We start from the raw sequence: 24119 nt of genomic DNA on the forward strand, positions 1-24119 counted from the left end.
ACACACCCAGAGGAATGCTACCCTAATCTCCTTCTTAGTCCAGTCAAGTTAACAATCAAGATGTAGCTAGGATGAAGCAGGAAAACTTCATCTGTCCTGAGGAGGGGGTTGAGCCAAGCCACTCCCAGGCCAGGGGGCAGACTGCACAGGCCTATGCTCTGGAGGGGACCTGTCCTCCCCCCACACCAGGGGCCATCCAGGCATCCCAAGATCCCTGGATTCTGGCTTGCCTTTCAGAGGCCAATTCCTTCTCCTTGAAAAGGGGTGCTCTGGGCATCAGAGAATGCTAATGGAGGGCCTGTCAATGACTTGCATATACTCAGAAAAAAATACTGGTACATCCCAGAGAAAGAGGTCCCTGTGGGTCCCAAAAACAGTCAGAAAGAAGACCTGCCATGGAGTTCCAGGGCTTGCCCTTTATGACATTGCCTCAGATTCTCATCCCACCTGGAGGGAGGTGTTTGGTCCCCATTTCTCAGAGGAGCAATGCTGAGAGGCTAGAGACACTGAGTGGTCAGAGGGGTGGGTCCTCATGCAGTGTGCTCTCTGGCTCCAGAGCTTGGACACCATCTCTCCTTTCTTCTTTACTTTTCCCATGGAGACAGCACCCCGTCCTTAGACAGTTGCCTGTGTGCTTGTTCCTGAGTGACCCTAATGGCTCAGTCCTGCTTCCCAACCCTGGCTACAGGCTTTTTAAATACCCACCTCTGCCAGGTCTGGGAACCAGTGATCCACACCTTAACTGGCTGTGGCCTCCTCACTTAAGCATGCCAGCGTGTGTGGGTACAGTTCTTATTTTCCCGGGGCGCTCAATGGCAGAGCCCAAGCTCTGCAAGTAGGTGACCTCGGTTTCACTGTTGGCCTATTAGCTGTAGGACTGGCTCATTACTTAACCTCTCCATCAGATGGGATTAGTGACGTACATATTTGGGACTAGAAGACAGAGTAAATCTATGGGCTGGAGAGATGGCTTAGTGGTTAAGCGCTTGCCTGTGAAGCCTAAGGACCCCGGTTCGAGGCTCAATTCCCCAGGTCCCACGTTAGCCAGATGCACAAGGGGTCGCATGCGTCTGGAGTTCATTTGCAGTGGCTGGAGGCCCTGGCGTGCCCGTTCTCGTTCTCTCTCTCTCCCTCTCCCTCTCTCTCTCTCTCTCTCTCTCTCTCTGCCGCTCTCAAGTTAAAAAAAAAAAAAAAAATTAAGCCGGGCGTGGTGGCGCACGCCTTTAATCCCAGCACTCGGGAGATACAGGTAGGAGGATTGCCGTGAGTTCGAGGCCACCCTGAGACTCCACAGTGAATTCCAGGTCAGCCTGGGCTAGAGTGAGACCCTACCTCGAAACCCCCCCCCCAAAAAAAAAAAAGAAAAAAATTTTTAAAAGAGTAAATGTAACTACTTGGAACATTGGCAGACTTCAGGTAAGAGGGAAGTACGAGGTGTGAACATGCTGGTAATTACTATGCATGCAAAGGGCTCCCCCAAGGCTTGGTCACAAACAAAGCGAGGGAAATGCATGTCGCTCTCATGACCTGTGTGTCTTTTGGTTCCTTCTAGGAGCTTGGGCCCCTGCCACAGCCCGGCAGAGGCTGTGGGCGTCTACCACCCGGAAGCCTGGTTCCAAGTGCCGGGGTCTATCCCGGGCTGGTGGCGGTGGAGGCCCCGGCGAGGTAGCGGCGGCGGCGGCGGCGGCGGCGTGCTGTGACCCCTCCCCACAGTGAGCCATGGGTCAGAAGCTCTCCGGGAGCCTCAAGTCCGTGGAGGTTCGAGAACCTGCGCTGCGGCCAGCCAAGCGGGAGCTGCGGGGCGTGGAGCCGGGAAGGCCCGCTCGCCTGGACCAGCTGCTGGACATGCCCGCGGCGGGGCTGGCCGTGCAGCTGCGACACGCGTGGAACCCCGAGGACCGCTCCCTCAACGTCTTCGTCAAGGACGACGATCGGCTCACCTTCCACCGGCACCCCGTGGCGCAGAGCACCGACGGCATCCGCGGCAAGGTGGGCCACGCGCGAGGTCTGCATGCCTGGCAGATCCACTGGCCGGCCCGGCAGCGGGGCACCCACGCAGTGGTGGGCGTGGCCACAGCCCGTGCCCCCCTGCACTCGGTGGGCTACACTGCACTGGTGGGCAGCGACGCCGAGTCTTGGGGCTGGGACCTGGGCCGCAGCCGCCTCTACCACGACGGCAAGAATCGGCCTGGAGTGGCCTACCCGGCCTTCCTGGGGCCCGAGGAGGCCTTTGCACTGCCCGACTCGCTGCTGGTGGTGCTGGACATGGACGAAGGCACACTCAGCTTCATCGTGGATGGCCAGTACCTGGGCGTGGCCTTCCGAGGCCTCAAGGGCAAGAAACTATACCCGGTGGTGAGTGCCGTGTGGGGCCACTGCGAAGTCACCATGCGCTACATCAATGGCCTTGACCGTAAGTGAGCCGGCCTAGGAGGGCAGGGTTTCAGCGGGTGCCCGTCCTAGGGGAAATGTGGGCAGGGGGGAATGGGGCGGGTTAAATAGCTGGAATCATCCTGCAGTGTAGAGCAACTTCTTTGCATTCTTGGTGACTTGGGGCTGTGCGGGGCTTGTCATCTGCGGATGGCACTGTGGATCATAACCTAGGGGCACTCATGAAGGTCAAACAGGTGTGTGTTTAGAACAGTGACTGGTGCTTTATAAGGGCGTTGTGTAGTGGTGCTCGATGCCAGTTATTCAGGCCGTCCAAAGGATTTACAAAATGACTCAACCTGGGCACAGTGGCATGGTGTCAGGAGAACACAGCCTCGGAGCTGGAGTGCCATGGACACCAGGTACTGGTAAAGTAATAGGCAATGTTAACAGCTGTCATTTCTTGTCGCTTGTCACCTGCCGCCTGTGGTTCTGAACACCGAAATGCCAGCTCTTGCTGGTGGGCTTGTCAAATGAGGCACCCCCCCCCCACCCCGCTGGGAAATCTTCTGATTTGTCCAGAGAACTGGCAACGTACATCGTGTGCACTGTCCCAGCAGCTGCTGGGAATGTTCTGTGGCCAACGAACCTGGGTCCCCGGCTTTCACTGCACGCACTCAGGCCTCCTCTGCACACAAGCACAGTGACAACATGTAACATAGTCACAACTCAGGAGGGCGTCACTGAGGTGGCAGGGGGCGGAGGCGACCCCTGGGGTCCTCACAGCCTGAGCTGCATCCCAGCACTTTTGGTTCGTCCATTCCCAGTACCAGCTGCCGTTGTTTGAATGTGAAATATCCCTCCTCGTTTTATGTGTCTGGACATTTGGTCCCCAGCCGCTGGCGTTGTTTTGAAGGCTGTGGAACCTGTAGGAGGTAGAGCCTTAGCGGAGGAATCACAGTGCTGAGGGCAGGCCGTGAGGTGCCACAGCCAGGTGTCCTTCTTGTCCACGGTCTGCTTCCTGACTACAGCCCCAGAGTGACCAGCCACCTCACGCTCCTGCCACCTTGCCATCACGGTGGACTGCGTCACTTTCTACACTGTAAGTCAGAGTGAGCCCGCCCTTAAGTTCTTTTCTTTTTCTTTTTTTGGTCATGTGTGTGGCCACAGCAGTGAGAAGAGTAACCAGTACCTCAGCCCACCAGCCCCTGTCCATAGTCTTCGTCCCACATCCCTACCAACACCCACAGAGGTTTGAACTTGCAGCCCAAGTTCTGGTTGATTCATTTTGTTTTACTTTTTAATTTTTTTATTGGAAACCTCCGTGTATATATAGACAATATACCATTATCATAATCCCTTCCCACCACCCTCCCTTTTCCCCCTTCCTGAATCCCCCCTTCATTGAATTCCTTCTTCTTTCCAACTAATCTCCTATTTTTGTTTGTCTGGTTGGTTGGTTGTTTTTTGACGTAGGGTCTCGCTCTAGCTCAGGCTGACCTGGAATTCACTCTGCATTCTCAGGGTGGCCTTGAACTCACAGCGATTCTCGTGCCTCTGCCTCCTGAGTGCTGGGATGAAAGGCATGTGCCACCACGCCTGGCTGTATTCCCCTATTTTGATGTCATCATTTTCTCCTATTATGCAGGTCTTAAAGTTGATTCATATTAAATGTGAGGTAGAAATGAGTCAGTTAGCCGTGGCAGCTTCCAGACCCTCCCTCTTTTTGTTATTTTATTTTATTTTTATTTGAGACAGAGAGGGGAGAGGAAGAGAGAGAGAGAGGAAGGGAAAGAGATAGAGAATGGGTGCACCAGGGCCTCTAGCCACCACAAATGAACTCCAGATGCATGCGCCACCTTGTGCATCTGGCTTAAATGGGACCTAGAGAATTGAACCTGGGTCCTTAGGCTTCATAGGCAAGTGCTGTAACAGCTAAGCAATCTCTCCAGCCTCTCCTTTTCTTTTGAGAGATGGGAAAACTGAAGCTAAAAGTTCCAGTACCAGAACTGGCCCCAGGTCTGTTGGCCTCTGGTACCAGCTCTTCCTATGTGCCCTTCTTTAGTTGAGAACCAGAAGTAATATTCCAGAAAGAGACGCAGGCAAGACTTGCTGCATGGAAAATAAGTATATGTTTGAGTAAAGTGTGAACTAATGGTAGGCAGTAGAAAGCAGCTGTCCCTCGTTCATTGGTATTATTGGAGACGTTTTTACTTGCAGTTTCTGCACTTGTTTCCTGGACTAAGGCTACCACTGAATGGCAGGTAGTGTGTTGCTCTGTTTTCTGCTTAACTGGTAAAACCTTGGTGCAGATGAGTATGCCCTGAGCAGGCTGATTCATTTGTCACGGTGCCTTGTGAGAAGTGTCTGGAATCTTGGTAGACATGGGGAAGAAAACCTCAGGGATGAGAAAACCAAGGGCAGTGAAGAACTTTCCTTGTTTAATGGACTTGAAGAGTTCATTCTTGAATCCATCACTGGTTTGGAGGGTGGCCTCCTGGGCCAGAGCTCCAGAGTGTAAGGTGCCTAATTCTCCATATATCCCCAACCACTCCACTTCCATGAGATTAGACTCACTTTCCTCTTCTGTAAAATGAGACAGGACTAGGCCCCTGCTTAGCTTGGGTGTGATCTTGTGTATTGTCACCAACAACATGGTAGTCCAGATTAAACGTCTCACAAGGACACTAGGGGGAGCTACCAAAGCCTGAAAAGTTAGTTTCCTATTGACTGTTGATTTACACCAAATCTATTGTTTGGCCTTCAGGTTCAAGGCTATGTGCTAACAAGAGCTGCCGTTGTTGCTCCCTCCTGTCTGCTACAGTCAGGAGCTTTCCTTTCTGGGCCGAGGGAGGCGGGGAAAGGGCGGTTGTGTTCCGGCCATTTCAGTCTTGAGGGTCTTTTGGGAGGTTGGATTTTCCTCCCCGCTGGCTGGGAGTTTTCACCTTGGCAGAATCTGGAGCACCTGTGCAGGGGGCAAGGGGAGCCAGGGTGTCACATGATGCAAGCCTGCAGTGTCTTCCACTGGGTGGCAGGGTCAGCTTGTCTGGCGTGGCGCAGCCCGTTCTGCAGCCATGAGTAGCGTCCTCTACCTTGGGCAGCCGTGTGCTGGATGGTAGAGAGGAGGGGCTAGCTCAGTTTGGGACCAGCCTTGACTACATGATGGATATAGTGCAGGCTACAGAGAAGTCCCAGGGCCCTGTGGTAGATGATGAAGGACTACCACAGTGCCTGGAGTGGGGAATATGGGCAAGAGGCCCCCACGGAGCTCTGGAGGGAAATTCCTTGGCTGTAGATGGTCACACGCGGGGCAGGTGACACAAGGTGATATCTGTGGGTGGAAAGAATCCTGAGCTCTTGTTGGTTGTGGACCTGACGACAAGTTCTCAAAACTAGACCTGGCTGGGGCAGGGAGCTGGAGCTTGTTGTTTGCAAGCAAAAAGGGGGCCACTCCTTGAGGTTGTTTCCCTGAATAATCACCATGAGAAACAGCTCTGCCAGGGGCTGGAGGGGCTGCAGACCCAGATTCGACTCTTGTGGCAGCTCAGGAGGCCTTGGCAGTTCTGACCCACTCTCTCAGAGCCCCGGTGTCCCTTCTGCAGCTTGGGGGCCAGTCAGAGTCACCGGCACAGAGCGGACACTCAGCAGCTGGGACCATGGCTTTTATGAACCAGGTGCCAGTTGAGGCAGATTCTGAAGTTCACGAATAGAGTAAAAGAATGGCCTTCACTTAGGCTCTTCCTCCAACATTATGCAGGTCTAGTAGTGGATATTACCTTTTCAATTTCTGAATTTTTATGACTGTAAAAGCAAGAGGTAAAAAGGTTTTTCCACCCTAAACTCTGAAGCATGTGTTTGATGGGGACAAGAGCTCAATGCTGTGCAATTTTCTCTGGCAAATGCATAATGGCCTAGAACCTTTTGCAAATGGAATTGTGCTTTTACTGCACCCATGGAGAAAGGCCTGGCTTAGCATCTGGGTGTTTATTGCAAAGAGCTGCAGGGTGTCTAAGGCTCTGTCAACCTGAGTGAGCTGAGAAGCAGGGGGCAGAGGGCAAGCACAGGGGCACGCTGTCTCATGTTGTCCAGGTACATATGCTAATGGCAATGACAACACTGACTACTGCTGATATAATACTTAGTCTGTGGTGGGCTCTATTCTAAGCTGCTTTTACATCTTAACTCATTTAATCCTTGTAATAACTATTTGGGCAAATGTGAACATGGTCATCTTTAGTTTACCCTGAATGAATTGAGGCGAGAGCTTGAGCAATTAGCTCAAGGTAGCATAGCTAGTATTTGAGGAGCCGGGGTTCAGACTGAGGCCGTCGGACCCAGTAGGCCCTTTGTGGGGACATGGACAGGGAGGGGCTGCTCAGGAGAGCAGGCTCCAGCTCAGTGAGCTTGGGCGAAGTCCTGTCTCACTGTCCCTGTTATTCCTCTCTCGCTGCTTTTTTGTCAGCCCCCAGTTCCCCCTGGGGGAGCCCAGAGTTCTGCCGCTGCTCTGAGAAGCGGGGTGGGGTAGAAAGGACTGCCCAGCAATGGCTGAGAACCAGACGTGTTTCATCACAACGGGGACAGTGTCCCTGAAAATATTCCAACTGCTGTGAAGTTCATCCCTTGGAGTGGCCAGGCCTTGCGATCTGCCCTAAATGCCCTGGCCTCCCGGCTCCTCGTTGCACATGCTGACGGCCAAGAGCTGACAGAAGGGCCATGTCTTTGTGTTCCTGGGTGGTGAGTCTGGTATGAGTGACAGCGGAAGAGGAGAGGAGCCCCAGACAGAGAACAGCAGCCTTGGGTCCCCCGCCAACGTTGATACAAAGCCGTGAATGGTTTTGCTTTTGTGTCAGCACAGGGATGGCCTTTGGGTGGAGAGTGGAAGCACAGGGACCCTGGGACTCGCTGGCTGGGAGGCCTGTCTACCTGCACCAAGCAGAGGAAGCTGTATGTCCAGACGTCATTCCTAGATGGCTTAATCGATCTGCCAACAAGTACTTATTGATGCAACAGCGCAGCAGAGGAGGCTGGCAGCCAGCCAAAGCTCGGGTATTGATGGGGGCCAGAGACTTTCCACGGGATCGTAGCAAGAACACCCTCCCCTTGTCAGAACTATCTCCTTGCTCAGTGCCCACCACGTTCTTGCTCAATACTCATGTGCCCTGCACAGAGCATGGATGCCCTCCAGCTTCCCTGATACCCGGGCATCCCTCTTCTACTAAGGTCCATTCCTGGCTTCCCCTTGCCCCTGTTCACTCTCAGTTTGTCCTCAGTCCAGCTCATCACAATCAAGAGACTCTGTTTGTGCCCTTAGCCAGCACTGAGTTCCCCCACTCCCAGGCCCCATTCACTGGGTTTGCTCTCTTTGATCAAGTGGTGGCCAAATCCTCATGCTGGAATGGTGGCCACCGAGCAATCATGACAAGTGCAATGAGTTGCCCCGTCGTATGTACACACTTCCTCTGCAAAGGTAAGCTGCGTGCCTCTGGCAGCACATTTCAACATGGTACTCTTGTATGACGGAGTACCCCCGCTCCATTCTCCAGTCCCCAGGCTCCTCCCAACCTTGCCACCAGCCACCGTCAGCATTTCCTGTAGATCCTTCCAGAAATATGTCTGACAGGGAATTTTTAGATCACTCTGTAAACATCGCTCTGCGTCTTGGTCCCCTCCCCCACCCTAATGGATCTTGGCAGTTTAAGTATCAGTTAGGTCGGGCTGCCTCATTTTTTATTAACGGTGGCGTATATTTTCATAGTATGGTTGTATCATAATTTAATTATTCAAGACCATATTTTTTGGATAGCTAGGCAAGTTTCTGTAAGAATAAACGTTTAATCTTAATTTGAATCTCATCCCTTTCCCCTTTTGGCTAGTTAACAGGTCTTGGTCTTCCCATCTGTGCAGTGGGAATAGCAATAGGGCTTCACCGAGCGCTGCATGAGAAATGAGGCAGACACGCAGCCTGGCCCGGCCCAGGCTGGCTCACGGGAGACAGGAGGAAGGGGACGTCAATGTCCTCACACTCACCCTGCGCTTCCCATCCCTCTGCTGAGCTCAGCTCCGGCTCCCAGTGAATGGCTGTGGCTGATTTGGTTTCTAGGTGACAGTGCAGTAGAGTCACATGACTTTAATACCAAGAGGGCTAGAAACACCCTGTTGGGCTAACGTGATTTGGGTTGTACTGTCCGGCTAGTCCTCACAAAGGATGTGTGTCAGCATAACAAGAAGCAGATGTCCTTATGGGCCAGGGTGTGCATGTGTGCGTGCGTGCGTGCGTGCGTGTGTTGTGCTGCTGGAGGTGGCTCTGAGCTGGGGTCTTCATCACAGCCTTCTGTGCCATCTCCCCATACTATCCCAGGGAACTGAGTATACAGCAGGTGTTCAGTGAATACATATTAATCTATTGGCCTCTCATCCACGGAATGGTTTGTCTTTCTTCCACGAGAGCAGGGACTGTGTGCAAACCCTAGAGCCGAAGGTGGCCCATGGGACTTCCGCCCCCCCCCTCAATCCTACCCCTGCGTGAGCTGTCCCCGCCTCTCATTGTGTGCTTTAGTAGCACGTCTGTCCCCACACGTGAGCCACTGTCCCAGGCATTTTCATTAGTGATCTTCACATTCAGAAGCTACCCCTGCCTTTTGTTATCCACAAAAAAGCGGGAAAGTGTCTTGCTCAGAAGCCATAGCCCTGCTTGGAGGGCATTTTCACGTTAAGCAGCCACGAGGAGGCTCACACAATCAAGCCAGCAGCAAGGGCCTCTGACGTGCACATGGGTCTGTGTTTGAAATGAGGCTTGGTCAGGGCGGCCTGCTGGGTGAGCTGGGCCCAGGATCTCCCAGCACCTGCGTCTAACTGGCTTCCAGTTAGCTGTCATTTGAGTGAGTCATTTCACCTCTGAGCCTTACTTTGCTCATCTGAAAAACAGAAATGTATTTTGCCAAAAGGTGTCGAGATCATGGGTGATATGTCAAAAGTGACTGGTTTAGTTCCTGGCACACAGTAAGACTGACAGAACGATAGACATGAAAAATGACTAATTCTGACCATTGCTGCTCCCACGCATAGGCAAACCACTGTGTTACTAAAGGCAGAAACAGTGTTGATAATAAGTTTTGGTCCACCAAAACTTCTGTGGAACCTGGGTGTTGGCATTGGAGCATTAAAAAAAAAACATTTTAATTGAAAACTTCTATGCATACAGGCAATATATCATGATCATAACCCTCTCCCACCACCGTCCCTTCTTATCCTTCTAAATTCCCTCCACTGAATCCCTTATTTCCAGCTAGTTTCTCTTCTATTTTTTTTTTTTTTTTTTTTTTTTTTTTTGGTTTTTCGAGGTAGGGTCTCACTCCGGTCCAGGCTGACCTGGAATTAACTCTGTTCTCTTCTATTTTGATGCCATCATTTTTTCTCCTCATATTGTTCAGATCTTGTGTAGGTAAGCCCCTGTGAGGTCATGAATATCACTTTGTGTCTGGAAGACAACATTTCAAGCACTCCTCCCCTTCCTTTGGTTCTTAAATTCTTTCTGCTACCTCTTCTAAAATGGTCTCTGTGACTTGGGCGGTGTGATAGAGATGTCACAGTGCTGAGCACTCCACGGCCCGAACTTCTTAGCACTTTGGTAAGTTTTGAGTCACCCCAGTGGTCACCACTAGCTGAAAAGGAAAGCTTCTCCAAACAAAAGTGAGATTAGTATTAATATATGAACATAAAAGTAAGTGCTCAGGGGCTGGAGAGATGGCTTAGCAGTTAAGCACTTGCCTATGAAGCCTAAGGTCCCCAGTTTGAGCCTCAATTCCCTAGGACCCACGTAAGCCAGATGCACAAGGTGGTGCATGCATCTGGAGTTCGTTTGCAGGGCTGGAGGCCCTGGCTCACCTATTCTCTCTCTTTCTCTCTCTCACCCTCTTTCTCTGCCTCTCTCAAATAAATAAATATAAATAAATAAATATTTTTTAAAAATAAATAAATAAACAAAAAAATCTGGATGGATGGCAGCTAGGCCCCTTGGTGGGCCAGCCTCGATGGGGCCTTTTGCACAAAGAGTGGGGAGCAGTTGCAAGGATGGAGCTGGGCCTAGGCGTTCAGGTGAAAAAACATGAGATACTGCATCAGAAGCCACATTGTATAGGTGGGAGCTAAATGGCTCACAGGGTGGGAAGGACTAGCTAAGGTCTGCCGCCAGTTAGCAACAGAACCAGAGCTAAGACCCAGACTTCCAGACCCGTTGAAAACACTCCCGGCCATGTGAGGAGCTGTGAGTGTGGTTCAGGACTCCGTCCTGGAAACTTGGCAGATGACTTAGGACATAGGATCTTGGGAGGCCCAGGTGGGTGGGGGCTGGAGGGACCAGGAAGGCTTACTGGGGGAGACCTTTGGAGCATGGCACAGTTGAGCCATGTTTCTGTCTCTTCTCACTACCCCCGCCCTCACCCCTGCCTGACACACACACACACACACACACACACACACACACGCACACACACGGAAAGACAGTCCCTGGCTTCCAGGGTCTTTTGCACGTCAGAGACCCTGCCCGTAGTCCCTCAGCAGCCCTAGAGCTAGAGACCTGCTGTAAGAGCTCTGCAGGTAACGTGGGCACAGCTTCGGACCTCTGGATTCCTCGAGACCCTCGCCTGGGAAGTGGCTATTGTGATGACACTTGTCCCAGCAGTCTGGGGACAGCATAGACTGTGGCCCATGATTCTGCATTCCTGACAGGTTCTTTGGTGGTACCGAGGGCACTGCATGCTGAAGGCATGACACAAAGCACGGGTCCCACCACCATTAAAGCTACCCCCGGCCCCGCCCCGTCCTCTTACTCACCCTTCCCACCACATGACCCTGCCGCCCTGATTTGACTTCCCCATGCTTTGGCCTGCTAGGAGTTGCTTGCCCGTGACCTCAAAGTCCAGTCTTCATTCACGTCTGCCTCTGCTCTTGCTGCCAGCTGATACCAGGGCAAACCCTAGGCCACACATCCCTCCCAGCACTTTACCAGACCTCCCATCCAGGCCAGGCTCTCCACATGTGTCTCAGCTGCCAGTGAGGTGTGCTAGTCACAGGGAAATCCACAGTCATGCAGGGGTTTTCTTGAGAAGCAACTTCGCTTGGGAAGGGATTACTGCAAGTGGAAATAACTCTTTTAGTAGTTACCTATTACAGAAGGCCCATCAAATGCTGCTGGGTGTGGCTTGTCCCATCATCTTGTGTTTTATTTGTTTTGTTTTGTTTTGGCTTTTTGAGGTAGGGTCTTACTCTAGCTCAGGCTGACCTGGAATTCACTATGTAGTCTCAGGGTGGCCTCAAACTCACGGCAATCCTCCTACCTCTGCCTCCCAAATGCTGGGATTAAAGGCATGCGCCACCACGCCCGGCTTTTTTTCTTTTCCGAGGTAGGGTCTACCTATAGCCCAGGCTGGCCTGGAATTCGCTATGCAGTTTCAGGCTCACCTCAACCTCATAGAGAGCCTCCTACCTCTAGGATTAAAGTCCTGGGATTAAAGACGTGTACCCCCACATCCGGCTTTCATCCGCCCATCATCTTTAAATCTCTCCCATTCATCCAGAGCTGTTTGGTACCTTTTCTGTTTGGTGGCTCATTGAGTCTCTGTGAATGAGGCCAAGGCTCTCTGAGCCCAATTTACACGTGGGGAGATGGAGTGTCTGGGAGAGAAGGAGCCCACTCGTGGCTAGGTATGTGGAGGTGGTTATCATCCACTCACTTCCGACTCCCAAGCCAGAGCATTGTGAGTCACATCCTGACTTCCGTGACCACAGCTGGTCCCAGACCTTGGCTTTGGTGTGCTCCAAAGTTACCCAAACTGGAATTAGCAATCCACATGGCCACAGCACCTCAGAGCACTTAAATCCGGTCCAGTCCAGCTTGCTCATCCTCACCCCACGCCACGCCATGTGCTGGTGAGGGTTCTGAGTTGGTGCCAGGTGCCAGGATGGTAATGAGGAGCGCCAGCATCCTTGCAGCGGCTGTTTTGATTAGTGGGGAGAGCCATAGCCAGCAAGGCAGGCAGCAGCATTTATTTGCATTGTCAAGGAGACAGCTGATTCACCCCGTCTTATCCCTGGGTTAAGGTAAGGGAGCGGTTAGCGTGAGTTATGGCCCAGCCCAGACACTAATAAGGCTGCTGTCGGAGGCCTTCCATAACTCAAGCGAGGGCTGTGCCGAGTAATGGCCTTCTTCGTCAGATCTCCCAGGACTCAGGGCCTCCTGAGTGATTTATTTGCCTGGGACAAAATTAAGCCGAGACAGCGTGAGCTTGGAAAATACTGCCGTGCTGGCTCCCTCCGTTCACCCTGCTCGGAGGCCGCCTTCTATAAATAGAGATGTGAGAGTCCCACTTCGTGACCTGCTTGCTGGGAGCCCCGGCAGGCCGGGGATGCCCCGCATGGGCCCTGGGGGCCACACCTGACCAGTGCTTGGCCTGTGTCCCATCTCTCAGGCTCAAGACCCCACTGGGGCACAGTGGAGGACAAATATCATAAAAGACTTGTCCTCTTTTCGGCTTCCGAGTCACATAAGGACATACTTCTGCCCCAGCTGAAGTACAGAACGTGTCCTCTCTTGGTGTCCTCTCCTGGTGTCCCCTCCTCCAAAACCTGTTTCACTCCTGTTCCCAGGGCAGGAGAGGATTTACTTCCAGCAGCTAGCGAGGAAGATGGTGGCTCTCTTGTTGAGGCCTGGGCCTTGCTAGGAGGTCATGTGGGGTGGTCACCTCTGGAATGAAGGACCAGGGTCACCATCTAAGACCAGGTGCTGAGTCAGAGTGAGATGTTTACATCATGGTTCTTTTAAAAATCCAGAACCCAGGGCTGGAGAGATGGCTTAGCAGTTAAGTGCTTGCCTGTGAAGCCTAAGGACCCTGGTTCAAGGCTCGGTTCCCCAGGACCCACGTTAGCCAGATGCACAAGGGGGCGCACGCATCTGGAGTTGGTTTGCAGTGGCTGGAAGCCCTGGCGCGCCCATTCTTTTCTCTTTCTCTCTACCTGCCTCTTTCTCTCTCTGTCTGTTGCTCTCAAATAAATAAAAATGAACAACAGCAAAAAAAATCTAGAACCCAGAAAAATTGGCTTAGAAGGGACATAAGTACAGGTCCCATTAGGATTGTGGTTAGAGGACATAGCCAGCTCAGGACCTGGAGAGCACCCCACTATCCCATGCATGCCTTAGGTGAGTGTCAACCCTTGCCTCCCACCCACTGTTGACATTGCTGTGTCTTTTCTGTTCCCCCATAATTTTGGATGTCCCTTGGGTGGCTATGACCCCGCCCCTGTCCTGTGCCCAGACAGCTTTCATATATGCCAAGTACTGTTTTCTAGGGCTCAGTCCGAAGTCCTTGGTCTCCAGTGGACCACACGCTTCTCAGGCAGGGGGTCTGCAGCTCTCTTCCTGGATCCCTCTACCTACTGGAGCTGTTACCTGGGTCTGGAAGTGTGAGCATACTGGAGTCGGTCACGTGGCACTCCTGCCTGGATCTTGGCACCTCTCAGGGGCCATGTGAAACAGACTGTGCCACATCTCATTTACCGAGACAGGAATCCTGAATTGGCCCTGGAATATGTGTGATGTTATAAGTTTTCCTGTCAATTTGTGCCATCAGCCCAGTATGGCTGGCAGTCAGCCATCTGTGATGCCCAGCCAGCGTTGGGGGGGGGCACAGACTCCTGTAGAGACGGTACGAACAGAGCAAACAGTGATGGCCTGGGTTTCTAGACTTGGGGTGGAGAGTGTTGTCCAGGGTGAGGGTCTGGCTCCCAGTCTAGGTTAGTACAGACCAGGAGACCTGAAAGCCCTTTTCATTAGCTTCATGACCAAGGAAACCCCATTTAGCAGAGTTCAGCTGCTTCCCTTCCCAAAGGGAGGTGGTGCCCCCCCACAGCCTGAAGGCGATGTTCGGTGACCTCTTTTAGGCAGAAAAGGAAGTTAGGAGTACTCCTAGGTTCCTCACCAGCACGGCCAGGGGAAGAAAGCCAGAGAAATTGCCAATTAGCTGGGAATCTTAAACTGACATTAGGTGTGCTCTGTGCATGGCTGCGGACTTGATAGAGACACAGAAGTCCCGTCACTGTTTCCTTTACAGCCCGCACAGCTCAGTCTGCCCAGAGGAGGGAAAGACAAAGATTCGTGGTCTGCTGTCTCTTAGCTGGTGTTTGGGTTGACCCCAAGCCAGAGCCAAGCTGCTGGGAATAAGTGAGGCCTGGTTTCCACCGTCATGGAGCCCACAGTCAAGGTGAAATTTTTTCCCAGTCAGTGAGGTGTTCTTTTTTTTTTGGCAGTCTCTTATTTCAGAAGTTTCAAAGTGCATGGCACTGGTGACACCATGATTACAGTTTGGGTAAAAAATGGATGGAAACAGAACAAATTTTATATATATTTATATTTATATATAGTATGTGTGTGTATGTATGTATGTATGTGTGTGTATATATATATATATACATACACACACACACACATACTTGTTCTTACCCGGGGGTAAGGTGCAGGTGGTCCGTGAGGGTCTGAGGGGAGCCTATGGCCAATAGAGCTGGCACAGTGGGAAGTGAGCCGGAATGAGGCTGGGCTGGGTGGGGGTCACCACCACCCATCAGGGTGCAGCTATTCTGTTTTTGAAAACACAATATCCAGAACCTCATTTTAGAGCAGTAATTCTCCTCTCCATGGAGACACAGCTCCTAGCTCTACAAAATGGCAGGGCATAAAGCCGTTGATGGGGCCCTTGGATCAATGTAGCTCTAACCTTCCAGTTTACAGGCTAACCGAGGCCCCAAAAGCCAGGAGGCCAGCCAGAGAATCACACCATGAACTGGGAAACAGATTTGAAACCCTGTTGCTCATTTTGTTTTATGAGAGAGAGAGAGAAAATGGGCTTGCCAGGGCTTCTTGCCACTGTAAACAAACACCAGATGCCTGTGCCACTTTGGGCATCTGGTTTTATGTGGGTACTGGGAAATCTAACTGAGCCCAGCCAGCTTTTCAAGGCCGTTTACCGCTGAGCTATCTCTCCAGCCTTATTCTTCACTCTTGATGCTGGGCTTTTTTTGTTTTGTGTTGTGTTTCACAGAGTCCATCAGGGTTGTTTGGAGCCATCTGGAAGTTCATCTAGGAACCTCTGTAGAGTGGGGGCAGCACTATTTGGGTCTCCTTAAGCCTCAGCCAATACCTTTTCGCTATATTCCAGCCTTGCAGGCTGGGTAGTGTGCAGTGGACCCAGGGCATGGAGCTCATCCCGTCGCCACGTCACTCCTGCCTAGTGCAGTCTGTTTCTCTATACTCGAGAAAGGCAATACCGAAGCCAGAGTCCGCTGGGGTAAGCTCTGCTTATCTTTTGTGTCTCCTGGGATCACAGAGCCCCAAAGCTGTCCTGGGTGCCTGTCGACTCAGCAAGCTACCCAGGGTGGTCATGGTAGATTGAGGGATTTGTTTTTGCCTTTCTGGCTGACATAGGCACCCACCCTTGACTGTTGAAGGTGTCGAGTCAAAATGGATTATTCAGATGTGTGAAAGAAACCTTATCTGCACCAAATTGATGTCCCCCTAGTGTCCATGCTGTGTGTGTGTGTGTGTGTGTGTGTATGTGTGTGCGTGTGCGCGCGTGCGTGTGTGTGTGTGTGTGTGTGTGTGTGTTGCTCAAGGAAAGGTCACGGAAAGAGGCCAGTCTGGAGCCAGGAAACTGGTCAGCTGGTTCCAGCTGGGGCAAGTCATCTCTGCTGTGTCTTGGGTTTCTCTCTCACAGGAAAGAAGTAGAGACAAGATGACCCCAAGGCTCTGTGATCTGGTGTGGGGTGACCATCTGCACATGTCACTTACTGGACCATGTATTAGTCAGAAGGGTTCCCTAGAGGAGCAGAACCGATAGAATGAATACATACGGTGTACAGAAAGGGGATTTATAGAGTGGCTTACAGGCTACAAGCTGGGCGGTCCAACAGTGGCTGTCTGCGAGATGGAGAGTCTCCATAGTTGCTCAGCCCATGGGGCTGGGTGGCCCGGTAGTCCCAACCTGGCACTGAAGGCCAGGAGGTTCTGTGGGGAACCGCCAGTCTTCAGTCCATATGGGAAGGCCAGAGAAGCTGGATTCTAATGTCCGTGAAGGATAACAGCAGCAGAGGTGAAGCAAGTACCAGCTACAAGTAGCAAGGGCAGTCAAAAGGCCCTCCTCTTTTCTAGAACTTCCTTGTATATAGGTTGCCACTGGAAGGGCTGCCCACACTGGAAGAGCCCTCACAGACCCACCCATGAGGAATGTTTCTTACTTGATTCCTGATCTATCAAGGTGACAATAGAAATTCACCCTCACAGATGACAAACGCATTTCACCACTTGCTGCCCAAGACAGTAGCCACTGGCCACCTGTGCATGTGGAATCACAATGAAGTAACAGCATTAGTTACAATTAAGTAAAGTTAAATTCCGTCTGGTGCACTGTGGCCACTGGACACATTCAACTGAGTTCCTACAGGGACCGCCCCCCACCCCAGGAGGCGGTCAGGAAGGGCTGGGAGAGGTAGAAGCGGCCAGGACGGGAAAACCTCAGGGAGTGCCTGAGGTCCTAGCTGGGGTGGGGGCTGAGAGAAGGAATGCCAGGAATTTGAGGAGGGAGCCAGGGGAGAGGAGAGCCTGGGGTCATGGGGCCCAACCGGGAAAGGGACAGCCAGCGGCATGATGGCCCCAACTGGTCAGAACCCAGGTTGGTGAGCAGCAGACCCTGGGGAGCTCTGTCCCCAGCTCGCAGGGCCTCTGACTTTGGGGTGAGATGGCAGGAGAAATAAGCACTGTGCTGGGGTGAAGTAACGCAGGACCCAAGCGGGCCCCCGGTACTTGGCCTGGCCGCCACACAGCGCCGCCACTCATCCAGGGGGACACATGCTCAGTGGTTGTGATTGCAAGTTTTAGGGTATCTGTCCTGACTTTGCAGTAGTGCTGAAGACTCTTTAGAGAAGGGACCAGCTCCTTCCTCCTGCGGCCCCACAGCCCTGAACATTCAACCACCCTACCACGGCTCATCAGAATGGCTCCTGTGGCCGCTACCCTGTGGGGAGGCCACGTGGGTCTTTTTCTCTTTCCCTCCTAACGTGGGTCGGGGCTCTGAGTGCTGCTGGCCATTTCCTTGTCCCCAGCACATGTGAGCATCTGGCTGGGTCTGGTTGTCATTTTCTGAACCCGTGGCCCATCTCAGCTCTGGCCCCAACCCGGTCATGTGTAAATAAACCCAGGGCAGAGGTCAGAGGCCAGAGCTGGGCCTTGCCAGCATCTCCCTGGGGTGTCTCAGTGGCATCGGGTTTCAGGGTTTCATCGTGGTCTTCCCCAGGCCCAGATGGTCCTTGCATCCACATTCCTAGCTGGGAGGGGACATTTCTGGCAAAATTATTGATGGAATTTGATGAAATGTGGGCTATACTGCCACCCTGGCCAAGTTCATTGCTTAAGTCTGGCTTTTGTACTGTGTGTGTGTGTGTGTGTGTGTGTGTGTGTGTGTGTGTGTGTGTGTTTTGGGCATGTGTGTGTGCAGATAGGCAGGATGTAAAGAGGGAGTTTGAATCCTGTCAGAGAAACTGGTGGTGTGGGTAAATCGTGTCCAGTTGCTGACCACTGCCTTGCCCTGAGAAACTGCCTTCCACATGGGAAATTCCAGGCTGTCCCTGTAGCCTCAGGTACAGCATATTAGCATGCCATTTCACAGACAAGGACACTGAGGCCGAGGCTGGGAAAAGGTAGCCCGTTTCTGAATTAGGACTGTCTCACTCCAGGTTCTTAGTTTCCCTGTCAGGGTCTCCCCAGGGCTCCTTCCTCCCCCAGTGTCTCCCATGGCCTGCCTGCTCTGCCCTCACCTTGGTGATCACGCGCAAGGCTCTGCCCTCCCCACCAACTCCTGCTCTGTCCCAGGTTCTCAGGCCCCTGCTGGTGAGATGCCAAGGCGGTTCACTGCCGAGCATTGCCTCTTCCTCAGGGCAGACCCAGGGAGGTGCCTCCTATAGGGTTCTCTGGCCCTCCCGCACTCTTGCTGGTGCTCAGTCACTGCCTGGATGCCACCCTTTTCTCCATCTGTGCAGAGCCGTCCTTCCTCACGGTTCTGAGATGCCAGTGTCATGGTTGATGTCCCTATTTGTGACCTCGCCCTCACTGGCCATTTTACTGCCTACTGGGGCACATTGGTGGCATAGATTGGACCCCTCCTCTGCCTCTACTGTCCTCCCTCTCCTTTGAGTGCCAGACTTCTGGAGGCTGTGCAGGACAGTGGGAAGGCTCTGCAGTCAGGCAGGAAAAGCCTGGCCTGACACACAGCCCTGCGGCTCGGCCCTTGGGTACCATCTGTCAAATGCAGCAGCCGTGGCTAAGCGGCCCATAAGCTAGTCCTTAGAAAGGGCCAGGTGCCTGTGTGTTCGTGTGTACTTGTCTCCTTCCCCAGTTCCAGCCCCGTGGACAGTGAGCCCACAATAGATGCCTCTTTCCATGGTTCCCCACTGAAAACAACCAGAGGCTCTCAGAGGCTGGGCAAGCGTTGCTCAGTTCTGAGGGCCCGGCAGTTAGCCCCCCCTCCCCTTCCCTCTCTTCCCCTCCTCTCCCTTCCCCTCTCTTCCCCTCCTCTCCCCTGCCACTCCTGCCTGATCCTCCCCACACCCCTCAGGCCTCCTGGGTGGCTGCACCAGCCTATAAATCAGACTGGTCTCTGGAGACCTTTGACCCAAACCAGATGGCTGTCCTTTGGACTAAGCTCAGCGGCCCCTGGGTTTGGCCCTCCCACTCCTTGCCTGGGGCTCAGGGCTCTGCAAGCAGCTGCCCTGTCAATCACAGAGAGCAGCTGGGGGCCGTGACCTCTTCAAGGTGCTCTAGGCATGGTGGACAAGCTCCATTAAGCCGCATAGAGATCTCTTGAGCATCTGCGGGGCATGTTTTCTGGGCGATAGTCAGCGGCGTGGCTCATTGCCCAAGTTGGCATGGCCTGTCCTCCCCCCCTCCACTGCACTCTACCCCAATCCTCTCTGGCCCTGTAGCCTCCCAACATGCCCTCATCTGACTTGACTCTTTCAACAAGCACTGACTGTCCATCCTCTGCCAGGGCCCTTTGGAAGGCCAGGCAGGGTCTTTGCTGCTAGGGGTTCCAGTTATATATCAGATAACCAGAACTGGGGTTTTAGGGGAGCTAGAGGTCCAGGGCACCAGGGAACCTGAAAGACCAATAGATCCAGTGCAGTGTTCCAGAGAGGAGCACTTGGGATGAATCTTTTCTGTTTTTGAAAGAGAGTCTTACTCTGTGGCCCAGGGTGACCTGGGACCCTCACCAGTCCTCCTGCCTCAGCTTCCTCAGTGCTGGAACCGCTCTGGAAGGATGGAGTGATATCTGCTAAGTGACGGACAGTGGGCGCAGCATGCGGAAGATACAGGCGCAGGTGTGAGGCACCTTGATGGATTCGGAGAATGTGCTGGGAGGAAATCTATCTGGAGGAGTATGTAAGAGCAAGTTTGAAAGGGTATCAGTGAGTATTGGGTTTAGTTGCTTATGACCAAAACTACCTAATGATAGATTTAAGCAAAACTAAATGTTTCTCTCCTGTGTAAGGGAAGCCTATGGTCATGCAATCCAAGGGTGCTGTGGAGTTTCTTTCTCCTGCTGCTCCATCATCCTAGCTTCTGGCTTCTATGCCAGGAGGTACCCTCGAGGTTGTTAGGGTTCTAGCACCGCGTCCATGTGCAGGCAGCAGAATGGAAGCAGAGAAGAAGGAAGACATCATCTCTAAACAGATGTTTCAGAAATAACCACATATAACTATGATTCTGCCTATAGCTTAAAGGCAAGAATGGAGCCGGGCATAGTGATGTGCACCTTTCATCCCAACACTCAGAAGGCCAAGGTAGAAGAATCGCCAGGAGTTTGAGGCTGGCCTAGGACTACATAATGAATTCCAGGTCAGCCTGGGCTAGAGTGAAATCCTACCTTGAAAAATCAAAACCAAGCAGAGACAAGAGGCAAGAATGTTCTCACATGGCCGCTGCTAGCTGCAAGGAGAGCCTAGTTGGGGTCACTACTGTTGTGCAAGGGCTCCGAGGCCACCTCATCCCTGGGAGAGAACACAGATTAGTGGCCGATGGCTTCCCTTGCATGGGGCATGGATGGATGGGAAGCTGGCTGCATGACCCTGTATCTTGCCTTGCTGGCTAACCTCTAGTAGATGCTCTCCCTGGCATTTCTGATGTGTTGGTGCCACCCCTGTAGCAGAGCTGGGCACACACCAGCCAGCCACACTCCAAACCTCAGAGTCAGCTGAACTCCTGAGGACAGGATTCTCAGCATCCTGTGGTCTGATGTCTCTCCTGATCAGTGGCCTCCTAAGGTACCCGCTGACCTTCAGCAAGACTCCTGCCTGCAGATTGGTCTTTGTGCTTGGCAGGGAGCCTCAGAGGACGAGAAGCACCAGACATGTCCCCAGAGGCCAGCCGCACCCTCTGAGAGGCGCTCCGCACTCACTCACACCAAGTATCTGAGGAAGGTTCTGTGCACTTCATTCTCACCTCTGAAATTCATTGTCTTCTACTCAAACTTCATGCCTGCTGGGTGTCTGAATTCCAGTTTCCTTAGCTGTGGAGTAGAGTTAATACTGCCTGCCTTTAAGGGGCCACTGGAAAGATCACATAGGACATCAGAGAGGTATAGTGTATGGCTTCAAACACCGAGTTCTAATCCTGGCTTCGCTGTTGCTTACTTACCATGTGACCTTCGTGTGTTCCTTGACCTCTTTGTGTCTGGGCTTCTTTATCTGTGAAATGGGGATGATTCTAGTGCCTTCCTCCTGCACTGATGTGGAGCTGTGGCTGTAACTGTACACGTAAGGGCCTGGCTCTGCCTTTGGAGGGTGTCTGAGGTGGTCGATGCCTCCTCTCAGTGTGAGTTGCCTTATTTGCAAAACGAGAGTGTTGTTAGTTGCCTTGTGAATGAGGACAAGAGGCACCTGGGACACCACCAGTAAGCGGAACCTACGAGACCATTCCATCATGCTACTGATAGCGCTTTTTGCATGGTTTGCCTTCTGTTGCATGCACCTTCTCATTGCTGAGGCAAGACACTCAACCAAAAGCATTTTGGGGGAGGAAAGGGTTTATTTCGGCTTACAACTTCCAGGGGGGAGTTTCACCATGGCAGAGAGAAAGCATGGCAGGAGCAGGAAGCAAGCTTGTGTCTTGTCACGTGTCTGGGTGGAGGCAGTCTAGGTGCTGTGCTCAGAAACACCAGTGTCCTGTGACACACCTCCTCTAGCAGGGCTCCACCTCCTAACATCTCCACCAGCTGGGGGCTCAGTGTGAGGCTCAGTCACAAACACGAGACTATGGAGGACATTTCACGTTCAAACCACCTTCTGTAGCTTACGCAAAAGCTATCGAGGTAGGTTGCTTTTGACGTTCTTTTTAGGGAAACCAAGGCGTACAGACTTGCTGTGGCCATTGCAGCTGAGGTTGGGCCTGTTGGCTCAGCTAACCCAGATCTGGACTGTGTTCCCCAATTCTGTGATGGGGCAGCCCCAGGCCAACGAGGGAAAAGGCTGGGATGGAGGATGATCAAGCTTCAGGGCCAACTGCCTGGGGGACACGCACATAGCACCAAGGACCAGAAACCCAGTTCTCTCGGAGGACCCTAGCCCTTGCTCAGTAAGGAGTGAACACGGCCAGCATGGTGACTGAAAGGCCTTGCGGGCGTTGGTGACACCAGGTGGGACACAAGGCATGTGAAGCTGTGCTGTCCATACTCCAGCCGTGTGCAGTAGGAATGGCCAGGGCTTAGAGGGACCAGAGTGGTCTCAGGTGTTGATGGAGGGCGGCAAAGACCCGAGCACATGATGAAAGGAGATGGAAGTGGGGCAAAGAGAAAAGCAGGAGGCACCACGAGAGGAGGGTCATCAGGATGGAGCTAGAGAGTCCCGAGTTTGAGGGTCCCAACAAAGTCAGGTGCTGTCACAATCGGTTAGCTCTACGAAGTAGATGTCAGAGTCACCTTCTCATTGCTGGGATGGACACCTGACCAAAAGCAGCTGATAGGCCAAAAGTTAACATTTCATCCGGCGGAAGCTTTATAATGGCAGGGAAAAGAGCAGAGGCTGGACAGTGAGCCAACTCACACTGGCAAGCCAGGGACTAACAAACCTCAGTGTCCACCCCCAGCACCACCCCTCCTCCAGCGAGGCTCCACCTCCCAAACTGCCACCAGCTGGGGAGCAGCCATTCAGAACACATGAGATTATGGGAAGCATTTGATTCAAACCGCTACAGTGGAGGTGGCACCCCAACCTCCAGGCACACTGGTGGTCTAAGCTGATGAGGCACCTACATCAGGGTGCCCACTCAGGACCAACACCCCAATTATTCTCTTGCCACCAGCTTGGTTTGGGGAAGAAAAGGCAAGAGACAGCAATGACAAGTGCCTCCTGTCACCTGCTGGCAGTCATGCTGTGGTGATTCCAGTCAGAAGAAGGACAGGACTTTGTACTTACAACCCTAAGAAACAAGCTTTTCACTTTCTTTCCTTCTTTCTTTCTTTGCTGCACGTGCGCACACGTGTGTGTCTGTAGTATACATGGGGTGGCATATGTATGTGTGTGTGCAAATGCATGCATAGGCCAGATGTTGCAGTCAGCTTCATGTTGCTGGAACGAACATCCAGGCCAGATGCAGTTTATTGGAAGAAGGGATTTATTTGAAGTTTACAGATCCAGGGGAAGTTCCATAATGGCAGAAGAGACTGGTCCCCTGTCACAGATCCAAGCAGAGAGAAGCCATTGCCAGCCAGCACAGCCAGAGCTCAGAACCTCTCTGCATACCTTTAGGCTGGACGTCAGATCCACTCCAGCCAGATAGCTGGAGATCCAGGTTATAAGTTTCAGTAATGCTCCTGAGTCCTGAGGGACGCACATTCAAACTGCCACACCACAGGAGAATCGGGTGTCCTGTCACTCATTCCTTGAGATGGACTCTCTCGTTGAACCTGGAGCTGCTGTTTCATCAGACTGGTGCCAGTCTCAGCAATTTTCTGGTCTTTGCTTCCCACAGGGCTAAGGTTATGGGTGTATGTGGCCACACCCAACTGTTTACGTGTGCACTAGGAAATTGAACTCGGGGTGAATCAGGCCTTTTTAGCCCATCATGCTTGCAAAGCTTGGAAAGCACTCTTACCAGCCGAGCCATCTCCCCAGCCCTGACAGGCGTGACTTTAGAAGTGAAAGCTTGGTTCTGCTCAGCGAACAGGAAAATGGAAATGACCCTTGAGCCGAGGTCTAAGCTCTGTTAGCCATGTGGACGGCGCCTGTGGAAGAGCTGGGCTGTGGCATCAGGACTGAATTTGTTTTCTGCTGTTGGGCAGGAGCAGCTCAACTGCTCCCCTGCTGTGTGAACTCCTTCTAGGTCCAAAGTCCTTCCTCAAGGCCTGTCTAGGAAATGCAGCCAGTGAAACAAGTCCTTCTCATGGTGCCTGCTGTGGGTGCCAGCGTGGCAGGAAGCTGTGCCAGGCCACCTGAGGCCACTCAAATGGGCCTATAGTGACAAGTACCAACAAAGCCCACACCATGGAAAATCTTGCCATGAGGCCACCATGCAGGAACCCTCTTATCTAGGAGACATCCCAAGACCCCAGTGCATACCCGCGCTGCAGACACACCCAATCCTGTCTACTGCGTTTTCTCCAGTGTAGGTATATGTGACAGAGTTTCATTTATAAAGTAGGCGCCATGAAAAATTAACA

General features: G+C 52.5%; 1 protein-coding gene across 1 annotated transcript in view; it reads left to right on the forward strand.

The window, feature by feature from the left end:
- The window catches only part of Spsb4 (splA/ryanodine receptor domain and SOCS box containing 4), an 87632-nt gene that overhangs the window by 16210 nt on the left and 47303 nt on the right, over positions 1-24119 (forward strand). Inside the window, exon 2 of the mRNA XM_004663613.2 lies at positions 1553-2413. Coding sequence (XP_004663670.1) covers positions 1720-2413 — 694 coding nt within the window. The 5' untranslated portion in view covers positions 1553-1719. The remainder of the gene's footprint in view (positions 1-1552; positions 2414-24119) is intronic.

Source organism: Jaculus jaculus, chromosome 17 (genome assembly GCF_020740685.1).
Source record: "Jaculus jaculus isolate mJacJac1 chromosome 17, mJacJac1.mat.Y.cur, whole genome shotgun sequence".
NCBI lineage: Eukaryota > Metazoa > Chordata > Mammalia > Rodentia > Dipodidae > Jaculus > Jaculus jaculus.